At 57.2% G+C, this 14,359-nt stretch overlaps 2 protein-coding genes across 5 annotated transcripts; both read left to right on the top strand.

The window, feature by feature from the left end:
• The first annotated feature begins 83 nt into the window (after positions 1-83).
• DNAAF3 (dynein axonemal assembly factor 3) lies at positions 84-7,512 on the top strand. 4 transcript variants are annotated; one of them, XM_033224434.1, is made up of 12 exons: positions 85-472; positions 578-666; positions 992-1,134; positions 1,530-1,623; positions 3,443-3,600; positions 3,908-4,090; positions 4,548-4,673; positions 4,778-4,900; positions 5,189-5,324; positions 6,108-6,222; positions 6,576-6,650; positions 6,734-7,512. In XM_033224434.1, the coding sequence occupies exons 2-12, from the start codon at positions 582-584 to the stop codon at positions 7,119-7,121; spliced, it is 1,626 nt and encodes a 541-aa protein (XP_033080325.1). In that variant the 5' UTR covers positions 85-472; positions 578-581; the 3' UTR covers positions 7,122-7,512. The 4 variants fall into 4 exon arrangements, with proteins under 4 accessions (XP_033080324.1, XP_033080325.1, XP_033080323.1 ...); XM_033224433.1 differs by having other exon boundaries at positions 84-666; positions 6,111-6,222; XM_033224432.1 differs by having other exon boundaries at positions 85-666.
• A 767-nt stretch (positions 7,513-8,279) lies between these two features.
• Positions 8,280-13,935, top strand: TNNI3 (troponin I3, cardiac type). Its single transcript, XM_033224431.1, has 8 exons — positions 8,280-8,451; positions 8,726-8,738; positions 8,901-8,984; positions 9,389-9,430; positions 9,702-9,833; positions 10,615-10,704; positions 11,248-11,424; positions 13,785-13,935. The coding sequence occupies exons 1-8, from the start codon at positions 8,441-8,443 to the stop codon at positions 13,866-13,868; spliced, it is 633 nt and encodes a 210-aa protein (XP_033080322.1). The 5' UTR covers positions 8,280-8,440; the 3' UTR covers positions 13,869-13,935.
• Positions 13,936-14,359: the final 424 nt, after the last annotated feature.

Here is a 14,359-nt window from a genome sequence, read left to right as displayed (position 1 = left end):
TTTGGGTTGCTCAAAATTCAGTTACGTAGGAGCAAAGGCAGCAGATGGAAAAAAGAAAAAAAAAAAACAAAACAGGAAATAGGATTATGCTCCGTTCACTCTCAATTTTAATCAGCCCAGGCCTCCCCTATTCCAGAAATTTGGACCGACCCTGACTCGGCCCCAACCTGTTTCAGCCCCGCCCCTTTCCCCGTCAGTGCCGTCGTCATGACAACCGCGTCCACACGTCCTCTTCTCCTAGGGGTGGGGGAAGCCTGGCCCTCAGTGCTCCCATTGGCCAAAAGTTTGTAGAGGGCGGGCCTCGCTCACTTTCATTGGTCAGTTGATCCCTGTGGTCCCATCCCCCATGCTCCCATTGGTTAATTGATCGAAAAGGGCGGGGATTCTGGCCAGCAGTTGCGGAGTGCCGCAGGTCCACAGTGCTGCACTGAGCAGAGAGGAAGGGGCGTCCCAGGATATTTGGAGGATAAAGGTGTGGGCAGGGTATCATGTGGAGGCAAAGGGGCGAGAAGTGCGGGGCGGTGAGAGGGGAGCGGGGCGGGCAATATGTGGGATTCTCAGAATGTCTTTTCCGCAGCGTGATGACCACACCTGCCGGCTCCGGCAGGGGCTTCGGCTCCGTGTCCTGGTGGGGCCTGTCCCCGGCGCTGGACCTGCAGGCTGAAAGTGAGTCCCAGCACGCAAGGTCTGATACACCGTCTGCCTTCCCAGCCTGAGCAGACGGCCTTTTAGAGCTCGTAGTCCCAACGTCGGTGGCAGGGGGCGCGCTAACGTTCTCCAAGGATCCAACGGCGGAGGGCGCGCTCCCGGGGCAGCCCCAAGTTCCTGTCTGCAGACTATGAATCCCAGAATACTCGAAGAAAACACCTCCTCTTAGAACCTAGGCCACAGGCGCGACGCCTACTGGATTTGTAGTCCATTGTTGTAGGGGATGCTACGGTGGACGGTCTGCCAACCACCATGGTGCCCTAGCCGGCTTTCATCTTGCCAGGTCCTCCTGTGGACCCAGATTCCCAGGCCGATACGGTGCACAGCACCCCCGAGCTAGACGTGCTGCTTCTGGGCTCTGTGGATGGACGGCACCTGCTGCGGACGCTGTCCCGAGCGAAGCTCTGGCCTCGCAGGAGGTTCAACGTGAGCTGGGATGGAGATGAGAGCCCAGATTCCCGCGTCCTTGAGGGAGGAAGGGATTGGAATTCTAAAACCTCAGGTCCAGGAATGAAGGGGCTGGAGACTCCTAGATCTGAGGGAGGTGGAAGTTGGGAGCCAACTCATGCGTCTTGGGAAAGGAAGGGGCTGGGGTTTGGAACTCGTGGTTTCTGTAGTGAGGAAGAGCTCAAAGATCAGGTCTTCTGAGTAATGGAAGGAAAGAGGGCTCTGGGGACCCAGACTCCTGTGTTTGAAGGAAGAGGCTGGTGTACAGAACTCCTGGGTGTGTAGAAGGAAAGAGCTGAGGGCCTGCTCTCCTGGGTCTCCTTGGGCTCAGGCAAACAGGTCTCAGAATTATTCTGCCCTGTCCATCCTTCTAGTTCTTTGTGCTGGAGAATAATCTGGAAGCTGTGGCCCGACACATGTTGCTCTTCAGCTTAGCCCTGGAGGATCCGGAGAAGATGGGGCTGCAAGGTCTGCTGCTAAGGACCCAGGCATTCTGACTGCTGGTCTCCCCCTCCCTAGAGGGATTCTGGCATTTCAATGGTACAATGAACAAGTTTGGTTATTTTCCTGGGAGGCAGAGGTTGCAGTGAGCCGAGATCGTGCCATTGCACTCCAGCCTGGGTAACGAGAGCAAAACTCCATCTAAAAAAAAAAAAATGTTTGGCATTTTCCAGTGTGGTACCACTGATGGAAAAAAAAAATCATATATATTTATTGGTGATGGTCCCCTTTGATGTAATTTGCCATCTTAAGAGCCTCAGCTTCTCCTACCTGTAAAATGGGGCTAAATATAATACATCTTAGAGTCACTTAGAAAATTCCAGGAGAGGCTGGGTGCAGTGGTTCACACCTGTAATCCCAGCACTTTGGGAGGCCGAGGCGGACGGATCACGAGGTCAGGAGATCGAGACCATCCTGCTCAACATGGTAAAACCCCATCTCTACTGAAAATACAAAAATTAGCCGGGCGTAGTGGGGGGTGCCTGTAGTCCCAGCTACTCAGGAGGCTGAGGCAGGAGAATCACTTGAACCGGTGAGGCGGAGGTTGCAGTGAGCCAAGATCATGCCATTGCACTCCAGCCTGGGTGACAAGAGCAAAACCTCCATCTAAAAAAGAAAAAGAAAACAGATTTGTTTGTTTGTTTGTTTTTTGAGGCAGAGTCATGCCCCGTTGCCCACGTTGGAGTGCAATGGCACAATCTTGGCTCCCCATAACCTCTGCCTCCTGGATTCAAGCAATTCTCCTGCCTCAGTCTCCCAAGTAGCTAGGATTACAGGCATGCAGCACCACGCCCGGCTAATTTTTTGTACTTTTAGTACAGCCGGGGTTTCACCATGTTGGCCAGGATGGTCTTGAGCTCCCGACCTCAGGTAATCCGCCCGCCTTGGCCTGCCAAAGTGCTGGGTTTACAGGTGTGAGCCATCTCACCCGGCCCCAAGAAAAAAGGTTTAATTGACTCAGTTCCACAGGCTGTACAGGGAGCACGCATGGCTGTGAAGGCCTCAGAAAACTTACAATCAATGCAGAAAGTGAAGGGGATGCAGGCACCTGTTCCATGGCAGGAGAAGGAGCAAGAGAGGCAGCGGGGAAGAGCCGCACACTTTCAAACAACCAGATTTTGTGGGAACTCACTATCACGAGAACAGTAAGGGAGAAATCTGCCCCCATGACCCTATCACCTCGCAGCAGGCCCCACCTCCAACATTTGGGGAATACAATTCAACATGAGATTTAGGTGGGACACAGATCCAAACCATATCAGTCATTAATAACCCAGAGAATTCAGAGTACAAATCCATCTCAAAAAAAAAAAACAATTACCTATAATATGTAATACAATGTAAATGCTTACACCATATTTTACAATTTGTATTTTTGTTTTACTGTTGTATTGTTATCTTTTGCCCCAAATATTCTGTGTCTGCGTTGAGTGTGGAATCTACAACTCCAATTCCCTCTTCTAGGTGGTTATTTATTTATTTATTTTAGAGGCGGGAGTCTCATTCTGTTGTCCAGGTTGGAGTGCAATGGCAGGATCTCGGCTCACTGCAACCTCCGCCTTCGGGTTCAAGCGATTCTCCTGCCTCAGCCTCCCGAGTAACTGCGACTACAGGCGCCAGCCACCAGGCCGGCGGCCCTGTTCTTCATGTAGTTTTTGGAATGCTTGGGGAGTTTGCAGGGGTTCATTGTTTTCATTATATGACTACGACCTAACAACATATTAAGGGTCTAATTCCTGGGCTCCCTCCTCCGCACATTCCCCCAATTATCTCCCCCTCTCCCTAGAGCGGAGCGAGACCTTCCTGGAGGTGTGGGGGAACGCCCTGCTGCGCCCGCCGGTGGCTGCCTTCGTGCGCGCCCAGGCCGACCTGCTGGCTCACCTGGTCCCCGAGCCGGACCGCCTGGAGGAGCAGCTGCCCTGGCTCAGCCTCCGCGCCCTCAAGGTGCCGCCGCCCGGCCTCCATCTGGGATCGGGTGGCCGCGGGAAGAATGGAAGTGCGCAGTCCAAAGGACGTGTGTTGATGGAGCAGGCGGCGGGTTCGGGAGTTCGAATCCCAGTTCCCCGACTCCCACTGTGGGATTTGGCGTGGGGGCAGCAGGTTGCTTCTGCTTTCGGAACCTCAGTTTTTCCATCCGAGAAAGAGGGGAATCGTTCCTCTGTTCTGGGATGGAAGAGAGGGTCAATTAGAAGCCGCTCTCCCTGCATCCCTCTCTGCCTCCCTCTCTCCCCACGCGTGCCTCGCCCTGCAGTTCCGCGAGCGGGACGCCCTGGAGGCCGTGTTCCGCTTCTGGGCGGGCGGCGAGAAAGGGCCCGAGGCCTTCGCCATGAGCCGCCTCTGGGATTCGCGGCTGCGCCACTACCTGGGCTCCCGCTACGACGCCCGGCGCGGTGTCAGCGACTGGGACCTGCGCATGAAGCTGCATGACCGCGGGGTGAGGGGCACAGGAGGAAGGGCTGGGGTCTGGACTCCCTGGGTCTGAGGGAGGAGGGGCTGAGGTCTGGGTCTGGACTCCTGGGTCTGAGGGAGGAGGGGCTGGGGGTTCTGAACTGCTGGTCTGAGGGAGGAGGGGTTGGGGCCCCGGACTCCTGGGTCTGAGGGAGGAGGAGCTGGAGGGTCTGGACTCCTGGGTCTGAGGGAGGAGGGGCTGGGGGTCTGGACTCCTGGGTCTGAGGGAGGAGGGGGTGGGGCCTGGACTCCTGGGTCTGAGGGAGGAGGGGCTGGAGGGTCTGGACTCCTGGGTCTGAGGGAGGAGGGGCTGGGGGTCTGGACTCCTGGGTCTGAGGGAGGAGGGGCTGGGGCCTGGACTCCTGGGTCTGAGGGAGGATGGTGTAGGGGTCCCTCCATGCTGGGTTCATTGAGGGCTCCCTTCTTCCTGCCCCCCACCCCAGGCCCAAGTCATTCACACCCAAGAGTTCCGACGCTGGCGGGACACAGGCGTCGCCTTTGAACTCAGGGACTCCAGCGCCTATCATGTGCCCAACCGGACCCTGGCGTCGGGTCGCCTCCTGAGCTACGTGCGTGTCCACTGCCTGTCCTGGCCCACCGCTGCTTCTCGGAGACCTAGGAGTCAGGGTCCCCAACCTCGACCTCACCCGCGCCTCTCTGCCTCCTTTTCCAGCGCGGGGAGCGCGTGGCAGCGCGCGGGTACTGGGGGGACATCGCCACGGGGCCCTTCGTGGCCTTCGGCATCGAAGCAGACGACGAGAGCCTCCTGCGGACCAGCAACGGACAGCCGGTCAAGGTGCGCGGCGAGGCTGGGACTGGGGCTGGGGGTAGGGCTGGGGGTGGGTGGGTGCGCAAGGCCCCGCCTCCACAGCAGGCCCCGCCCCTAGCTCCAAACCCAACCCGTCACTGGGCGGGGATGACTCGATTCAGGGAACAGGCCCCATCCCCGCGGGACAGGTCCCGCCCCACTTCACATCCTCCAAGCAGCTGCGGGAGTTCTAGTCCTGGACCGAGGACTCCCCGCGTTCTAAGCCCCGCCCCGCCATCCCGGCCCCGACGTCTGGCCACGCCCCTCCTACCCCAGACGGCCGGGGAGATCACGCAACACAACGTGACAGAGCTGCTCCGCGAGGTGGCCGCCTGGGGGCGCGCGAGAGCCAGCCGGGGGGACCCGGAGGAGCAGCAGAGCTCGGAGGCAAGCCCGGAGCCAGGGACTCCAGGTAAGCCAGGGATAAGAACACGTGAGCCAGGGACTGCAGGTAAGTCCCAGATAAGCCAGGGACTCCAGGTAAGCCAGGGATAACAGGTCAGCCAGGGATAACAGGTCAGCCAGGGATAACAACAGGTAAGCCAGGACTCCAGGTAAGTCCCAGGTAGGCCAGGGACGACAGGTAAGCCAGGGACTCTAGCCTCCAAGTGTTTCACACTGGAGTGTGGACTGATATGATTTGGAATGCCTGGGCAAGTGACAGCTTCTTGATATTCTGTCTTTTCCTCTCTTCTCTTCCTCTCCCTTTCCTAAATTCTGAGAGCATGCTTAGGATTCTGAATTCCATTAGTAGAATTCTAATCTTATCTGCAGAGGGCTAAGCTATCCAAGAATATTCTCACACGGTGCTGGGTCCCAGCTCTCCCTTGGACACCCTCCTGCACCCCGGATCCACGCTGGGCCTCCTTCCAGCCATCCTCCAACCTGGCCCTCCCTGAGTGTCTGTCCGACAGGGCATGTCACATGTGGCCCTGGCCACCCACCCTCTTTCCCTCTCTAGAGTCTCAGTTGCCTGATCTGTACAGTGAGCCTCTGCCTGCCGAGCTGACCTTCCCAGAATTTTCCAGGAATCCACCTCAGAGGAAAGATTTTTTTAAAAGCTTCAAGAGGACAAAAAGTGTTATCTCCAAGTCCTGTGTGCCTGCCCAGCTCTGCCCAGCTCTATGTATCTCTCTGGCTTTCTGGCCTCATGGCTCTGCCCGTCAGAGGTGACCCCTCTATCCCCTTCCTCCAGCAGCCCCCACCCCAGAATCATTCATTGTCCACTTCCTGCCGCTCAATTCTGCTGAGACTCTCCACCACAAAAGCTGCTACAATGGCCGGTTCCAGCTCCTCTATGTGGCCTGTGGGTAAGCAGGGAGGCATCTGTGCTCACAAGACCCAGGATCAGGCCCCCAGCCCCTCCTCCCTCAGACCCTGGAACCCAAGCCCCAGGCCCTCCTCCTCCCTCAGACCCAGGAGTCCAGGTGCCCCAACCCCTCCTCCCTCAGACCCAGGAGTCCAGGCCCCCAGCTCCTCCTCCCTCAGACCCAGGAGTCCAGACCCAGCTTCTCCTGCCTGGTACCTGAGTCCAGACCTCCTGCTCCCTTCTTTCCCAGGACCCAGACTCCAGTGTTGCAGCCCCTCCTCCCTCAGTGTCTGGGTTCCCAGAGCCCCCTCCTCCCTCAGCTGAATCTCAGCTTGTCCTCTGTCCCCTCTGCAGGATGGTCCATCTTCTCAGCCCCGAGCTTGGGGCCTGTGTGGCACCTGGAGGGAACCTGATTGTGGAATTAGCCCGGTGAGCCAGTGGGGTGGAGGGCGAGGAATCTCCTGGCTGGGGATCAATATCTGGGTCCCTGACATGGCGCTCCCCATCTGCAGGTACCTGGTGGACGTGCGGCAGGAGCAGCTGCAGGGATTCAACACCCAGGTCGGCGAACGCGCTCGGGCAGCTGGATTTGCTCCACAGACTGAGGCCAGGCCCTCAGAGACCTTCGCACGTTTCTGCAAGTCCCAGGAATTGGCTCTGGGCAGCACTGACCCAGCTGTGGAACCCAGAACTCCGTCCCTTGACGTCCTGGCCCAGCCCCTTGAAGCCAGCAGCCCAGCCCCTGAGGGCCTGACCCAGCCTCTGCAGGGCGGGACCCCACACTGTGAGCCCTGCCAGCTGCCCTCTGAGTCTCCAGGTTCACTCTCAGAGGTTCTGGCTCAGCCCCAAGGGGCTTTGGCTGTGTCCAACTGTGAGTCAGACTCCAAAACTGGAGTCTGACCCAACCCCTAGATACCCCTTATCTCCAACTTCCAAAGTCAGGTTGTAGGATGAGAACCCGCTGACACCATTCTTAGCCCGCTGCTAGAGTCCTCAATTTTATTCTAATCGTTCCCACTCAGTACCCGCCACCCCTACCCTGGGAGTGTTGGTAGAATTTCAAATTCCATTTCTGAGATTCTATTTCTAGAATTCTAGATTGTTCTCTCAGAATTCCAAATTCCACTTCTGAGGCTCTGAACCCAGTCTAGGATCTGACCCTGAGTCTCAAGCCCTTGACTTTGGCCCCCTTGTTCCCAGGCACCCTGTGGCTGACTGGGGGCTGGGGTGTCTCCGCACCAGGGCCTGGTCAGCACCCAGATGGTTCAAGTAAAGCAAGTTATGTCCACCTCTCTGTGTGTCCAAGTGTCTTTCCTGTCCTATGTCTGTCTCCAGGGCTGGGAGAGAAAGACCCAGGAGTGGTGGACAGAGGAAGCCAGAAACCAGATTCCTGGGTTTCTGGGACTTGACCAGTGGGTCTGAGGGAGGACAGGACTGGGGCCTGGACTCCTGGGTCTGAGGGAGGAGGGGCTGGGCCTGGACTCCTGGGTCTGAGGGAGGAGGGGCTGGGCCTGGACTCCTGGGTCTGAGGGAGGAGGGACTGGGGTCTGGACTCCTGGGTCTGAGGGAGGAGGGGCTGGGCCTGGACTCCTGGGTCTGAGGGAGGAGGGACTGGGGGCCTGGACTCCTGGGTCTGAGGGAGGAGGGGCTGGGCCTGGACTCCTGGGTCTGAGGGAGGAGGGGCTGGGCCTGGACTCCTGGGTCTGAGGGAGGAGGGGCCGGGGGCCTGGACTCCTGGGTCTGAGGGAGGAGGAGCTGGGGACCCAGATTCTTCAATCTGAGAGAAGAGGCTGGGGGCCTGGACTCCTTGTCTGAGGAAGTGGCTCGGGTCTCCCAGGGTCCTAGGACTGAGGAAGGAGGGGGCTGGGAGGTCAGGCATTCTCTGGGTCTGAGGGAGGAGGGGTCTAGGACTCCAGGATCAGAGGGAGGAGGGTCTGGAGTCCTGTGCCCCAAGGTGGCTGGTGATCCAGCTGGAGCAGGGCCCACCCCGCCCCTCATGTGCCCCGTTATCTCGCATGGTGGGCAGGGGAGGAGGAGGTGACAGTATATTTAGTCTCTGTCCTCGCCCTTTATCTCAGTGTCCTCGGGGAGTCTCAAGCAGCCCGGAGGAGACTGACGGTCCCTGGGACCCTGAAGGTCACCCGGGCGGTCCCCTCACCGACCCTCCAAACGCCCCTGTTCTTGCCCTGCCTCCTGCCATTCCCGGCCTGAGTCTCAGCATGGCGGATAAGTGAGTGATGCCCCAAGGAAGTGGGAGTTGGGTGCGACCTCTCAGGTTCCTAAGAGGGGTCAGAGCTGAGGGGCTGGACCCCTGGCCTGTGAGGTAGGGGTAGGGGCTCTTGGTTGAAGAAAGGAAGCGGGTTTGCGAGTCAGACTCCTGGAACCAGAGGAAGGGCAAGCGGTGTCCCCCGACCTCTTGGTCAGAGGGGCCTCCAGGGGTCCCTTAGGAGACAGACAGGACACAGCCCACCACTAACCCCCCTCCCCGGTTTCTCTCCTTCCAGGAGCAGCGATGTGGTGAGACCAGCGGGCTAAGGCGTGGCTGGGACCCCCAGGGCCAGGGTGGGCGCTGCAGTGAGGGGTCTGGGGCGGGAGGCTGCAGCCCTAGCAGAGGGTGCAGTACGGTAAGGGCTGGGTGGGGTCTTGGTGGTGATGGGGTCCCCACTCCTCCAAACCCAGGCTGGGGAACCTCGGCCTGCACCAGCCCCAATCAGACGACGCTCCTCCAACTACCGCGCTTACGCCACAGAGCCGCACGCCAAGGTGGGAAGGGGCTTCCTGGGGGCCGAGTACAGGTGCCGGAGGGACCCGAGACCCTGGGATGGGGGGAGGAGCCAAGGCTGCGAAGGGGGCGGGGACTATGCGGAGAGGCTTCAGGGGCGGAGTTTTGCAGAGGGTCACGCTCGGATTGGTGACAGCCGCCTGTGGGCGGAGCTCCGTTGCCCTTGGACTTACTTAGGGATAGATGGGAAGTGCCTATCCAATGCCAGAGACCCGGATTGGTGGATGGGAATGAGGGGCGTGGCCTGTCGTAGACTCAGGGCGCAAGTTGGAGATGGGCCCAAATCTGGACGGGCTGGGGTTGCTGGGGGTGTCTTGAGGTCCCCTCCACCATCGTCTCCGGATCCCCCTCCATGATGCTTCCTTGCTCCATCTCACCCTGGCAGAAAAAATCTAAGATCTCCGCCTCGAGAAAATTGCAGCTGAAGGTGAGGACGGGCGGGACAGGGAAGGAGCAGGCACGTGCTCAGGGGGCGGAGCTTGAGAGTGGGTGGGGCTTTCTGGGTAGGTGGGCGGGAGTGGGCGGGGGTTTGGCCGCTCGGGGCGTGGCTTTATCGGAGAGTCCTGCTCCGGGTGGGGCGGGGCCTTGGAACGGTGGAGACCAAACTCGAGGATTTAGAAGGGCGGAGGCGGTTCCCTATGCCTGGTCTTTATCCTGATGTCCCGGGTGGGCTGCGCTTCTCCCCCACCCCTCCGCAGACCCTGCTGCTGCAGATTGCAAAGCAGGAGCTGGAGCGAGAGGCGGAGGAGCGGCGCGGAGAGAAGGGGCGCGCTCTGAGCACCCGCTGCCAGCCGCTGGAGTTGGCCGGGCTGGGCTTCGCGGAGCTGCAGGTACCGGCTCCCAAGGCAGGTACTCCTGCCCAGCCTGGGATCCGAGGTTTCTAGTCCCCGGAATTCAGCAATACAGCCCCTATCCCCTCTTTTGCTCGGGACCCAGGCGTCCAATATGTCTGTCCTTACCCAATTCTATATGGTTCATGGGACTCCCGGCCCCTAACACCCTTTGTGTGCAGGTCTCTGAAGTCTTGGCTCCAACCTACTTCAGGACCATGTGGCCCTCCTATCCCAGACAGGAGTCCAGGCCCCAGCCCCTCCTCCCTCAGACCCAGGAGTCCAGGCCCTCAGCTCCTCCTCCCTCAGACCCAGAAGTCCAGGCCCTCAGCCGCTCCTCCCTCAGACCCAGGAGTCCAGGCCCCCAGCCCCTCCTCCCTCAGACCCTGGAGTCCAGGCCCCCAGCCCCTCCTCCCTCAGACCCTGGAGTCCAGGCCCTCAGCTCCTCCTCACTCAGACCCTGGAGTCCAGGCCCCACCCCTCCTCCCTCAGACCCAGAAGTCCAGGCCCTCAGCCCCTCCTCCCTCAGACCCAGGAGTCCAGGCCCCCAGCCCCTCCTCCCTCAGACCCAGGAGTCCAGGCCCCCAGCTCCTCCTCACTCAGACCCTGGAGTCCAGGCCCTCAGCTCCTCCTCACTCAGACCCTGGAGTCCAGGCCCTCAGCTCCTCCTCACTCAGACCCAGGAGTCCCGGCCCCGAGCCCCTCCTCCCTCAGACCCAGGGGTTCAGGTCTCCAGGCCTCCAGGCTTCCCCCAACAACACACACCACGTTCCTCCTCCAGGACTTGTGCCGACAGCTCCATGCCCGTGTGGATAAGGTGGATGAAGAGAGATATGACATAGAGGCAAAAGTCACCAAGAACATCACGGAGGTGGGACGCATGGGCAGCTCGGGTACCTTCGGGGTAGTGAGATACCTGGGACTTGGTCTCTGCCTGACCCCTTGCAGCTGCTTTTGGCTGCACATGCCAGGAGACCCAGGACAACTGTGAGCCTGGCAGGGCTGGGGCAGGAGGATGAGTGCAACAGAGTCAAGGAAAGCTGCCCTAGGCAGAGGGAGCAGCACAGGGAAGGCCATGGCTTGGGAAACAGAAACTATGTTAGTGAACATGTTCAGGGCATCACATGTTGGTAAACTAGCTCAGGCATTGGCCAGGGAATTGTGATGTGCATGTAGCCGGACCAGGTTATGCCAGTGGTTTTGTGAGGTGAGGCTGGAGCGTATGAAGAGGGGGATTCAGTTCCAGGATTAGAAGCTTAGCCTGGAAGCCTAAGCTGGGAAGAGACTGGATGAGGCCTCGGTACTGGAAGACGAGATAAGGAGAATAAAAAAGGAATGCAGGGTGCAAGAGTTGGGGGAGGGGGAAATGGAGGGAGGAGTATTCCCCCCCCCCCCGTATGCCCCCTCCCTCCAGATCGCAGATCTGACCCAGAAGATCTTTGACCTTCGGGGCAAGTTTAAGCGGCCCACCCTGCGGAGAGTGAGGATCTCTGCGGACGCCATGATGCAGGCGCTGCTGGGGGCCCGGGCTAAGGAGTCCCTGGACCTGCGGGCCCACCTCAAGCAGGTGAAGAAGGAGGATACTGAGAAGGTGAGTGTGGGCTAAGGCCAGGAAAGAGGATGCTGAGGGGAAGGGCCGTGGGTGCCAACAACCCTGGGGCCTAGCCTGAGGGCGGACAGTGCTTGGAGTTGGGGCTAGAAGCAGCTAGTACGGGGTCCTCCGAAATGCAAGAGGAAGACAGGAAGTGCATTAGGGCTACAGGAAGTCCATGTAAGAGCAAAGAGGTGCATGAAGGGCTGGGTGCAGGGGCTCATGCCTGTAATCTTTGAGATTAAAAAAAATTTTTTTTTAATTTCCTTTTTTTTTGAGATGGAGTCCTTGCTGCCCAGGCTGGAGTGCAATGACACCATCTGGGCTGCTGGATTGCAGTGACGCCATCTCGGCTCACCACAACCTCCGCCTCCCAGGATCAAGTGATTCTCATGCCTCAGCCTCCTGAGTAGCTACAGGTGCACACCACCACGATGTTGTTTTAATTTCTACAAGTTTCTTTTTAAAATTAATTAGTCGTGGTGGTGGCATGCAGCTTCTCAGGAGGCTGAGGCGGGAAGATCGCTTGAGCCCATGAGATCGAGGGTGCAGTGAGATACAACTGCACCACTGCACTCCAGCCTGGGCAATACAGTAAGACCCCATCTTAAAGAAGAAGACAGGAAAGACAGGAGTGGATGCCTGAAACCATGGATTGTACTGAACCCTATATATAATTTTTTTTCCTATACAAACATACATACCTATGATAAAGTTTCATTTCTAAACTAGACACAGTAAGAGATTAACAATAAACAATAATAAAAGAAGGCTGGGCATGGTGGCTCATGCCTGTAATCTCAACACTTTGGGATGCTGAGGCGGGCAGATTGCTTGAGCTGTGGAGTTCGAGACCAGCCTGGGAAACATGGCGAGACCCTGTCTCTATAAAAAATACAAAAGTTGGCTGGGCGCGGTGGCTCAAGCCTGTAATCCCAGCACTTTGGGAGGCCGAGGCGGGTGGATCACGAGGTCAGGAGATCAAGACCATCCTGGCTAACATGGTGAAACCCCATCTCTACTAAAAATACAAAAAATTAGCCGGACGTGGTGGCGGGTGCCTGTAGTCCCAGCTACTCGGAGGCTGAGGCGGGAGAATGGTGTGAACCCAGGAGGCGGAGCTTGCAGTGAGCTGAGATCCGGCCACTGCACTCCAGCCTGGGCGACACAGCGAGACTCCGTCTCCAAAAAAAAAAAAAATACAAAAGTTGCCGGGTGTGGTGACTCATGCCTGTAATCTCAGTGCTTTGGGAGGCCAAGACAGGCGGATCATGAGGTCAGGAGTTTGAGACCAGCCTGGCCAACACAGTCAAACCCCGTCTCTAGTAAAAATACAAACATTTGCTGGGTGTGGTGGTGGATGCCTGTAATCCCAGCTACTTGGGAGGCTGAGGCAGGAGAATTGCTTGAACCCGGGAGGCAGAGGTTGCAGTGAGCTGAGATCTCACCACTGCACTCCAGCCCGGGCAACTGTGGGAGACTCCATCTCAAAAAAAAAAAAGAAAAAAAGTTAGCTGGGCATGATGGCACACACCTGTGGTCCTAGCTACTCAGGAGTCTGAGGTGAGAGAATAGCTTGAGCCCAGGAAGTTGAGGCTGCAGTGAGTCGAGATTGCACTCCAACTTGGGTGAGGGAACCAGACCCTGTCTCAAATAATAATAATAATAATAATAGTAAAATAGAACAATTATAACAAAACTCATATGAATTGGTCTCTTTCTCAAAATATCCTATGGCCCTGTAGTCACCCTTCTTTTCCTTGTGATGTAAAATGACAGTGCCTATGTGCTGAGATGAAGTGAGGTGGATGACATAAGCATTGTGACCTAGCGTTAGGCTACTATTGACCTGAGAATCCATCAAACTTATGAATTATTTCTGGAATTTTCCCTTTAATATTTTTGGGCCATGGTTTACTGAAACCACACAAAGTAAAATTGCAGATAAGGATGAACTACTACAATAAGAAGGAAGGAGACAGGAAGTGGAGGGGAAAGATAGGAAGTGCATGAGGGAGACAGGAAGTGGATGGGGAAAGACAAAGTATGTGAGTGAGACAGGAAATGCATGGGGAAAGACAGGAAGTGCATGGGGGACAGGAAGTGCATGAGGGGGACAGGAAGTGCATGGGGAAAGACAGGAAGTGCTGGGGAAGACAGGAAGTGCATGAGGGAGACAGGAAGTGTATGGGGAAAATTGGCAGGGATTATCTTGAAAAGACGGGAAGTGCTCCAGAACTAGACACTTAGACAGGCATCCAGGGTAGAGTGGCCCCACAGGCTGGAGGGAAGACAGGGATTCTTGAGAGACTGGAGACCAGGAAGAGACCCTAACCTCTGACTCTATCGCCATCCTCCAGGAAAACCGGGAGGTGGGAGACTGGCGCAAGAACATCGATGCACTGAGTGGAATGGAGGGCCGCAAGAAAAAGTTTGAGGGCTGAGCCTTCCTACCTACTGCCCCCGCCCTGAGGAGGGCCCTGAGGAATAAAGCTTCTCTCTGAGCTGAAAGTGACTCCGTGTCTATTACCCAGGGCTTAGGCAGGAGAGAGATGGGAAAACTGAGGGTAGGGCTCCTCCAAAGTCATACAGCAGGTCAGGGACCAGATGGATCTCCCATGTGGAGCACTCTTGGCTCTGTTATCAAAAAGAATTCCAGGGTTCATGAATTTGGAGAGGGGAGCTTTGTTTCTTAAGAAGCAGATCACAACCTGCAAACTGGAAGCGTGGCTTCCTGCCAAAAAACAAAAGCAGACACTTTAAGGGAGGGAAGGGCAAGGCAGGAATTTACGCTGAGTGGGTTGGCTACGTGCATGTATTCAACTGGTTATAGAAGGAGCTATGAATATTCATGGACAGGTGGACACACACGTGTGACAAGCAAACATGCATTTTTTTTTTTTTTTTTTTTGAAGTGGAGTCTTGCTCTGTCACC

The sequence above is a fragment of the Trachypithecus francoisi genome, unplaced genomic scaffold (genome assembly GCF_009764315.1).
Source record: "Trachypithecus francoisi isolate TF-2019V2 unplaced genomic scaffold, Tfra_2.0 Lachesis_group12, whole genome shotgun sequence".
In the NCBI taxonomy this organism is placed as follows: Eukaryota; Metazoa; Chordata; class Mammalia; order Primates; family Cercopithecidae; genus Trachypithecus; species Trachypithecus francoisi.
Note: the sequence above shows the minus strand (reverse complement) of the source record. Positions and strands in the feature narration are given on the sequence as shown.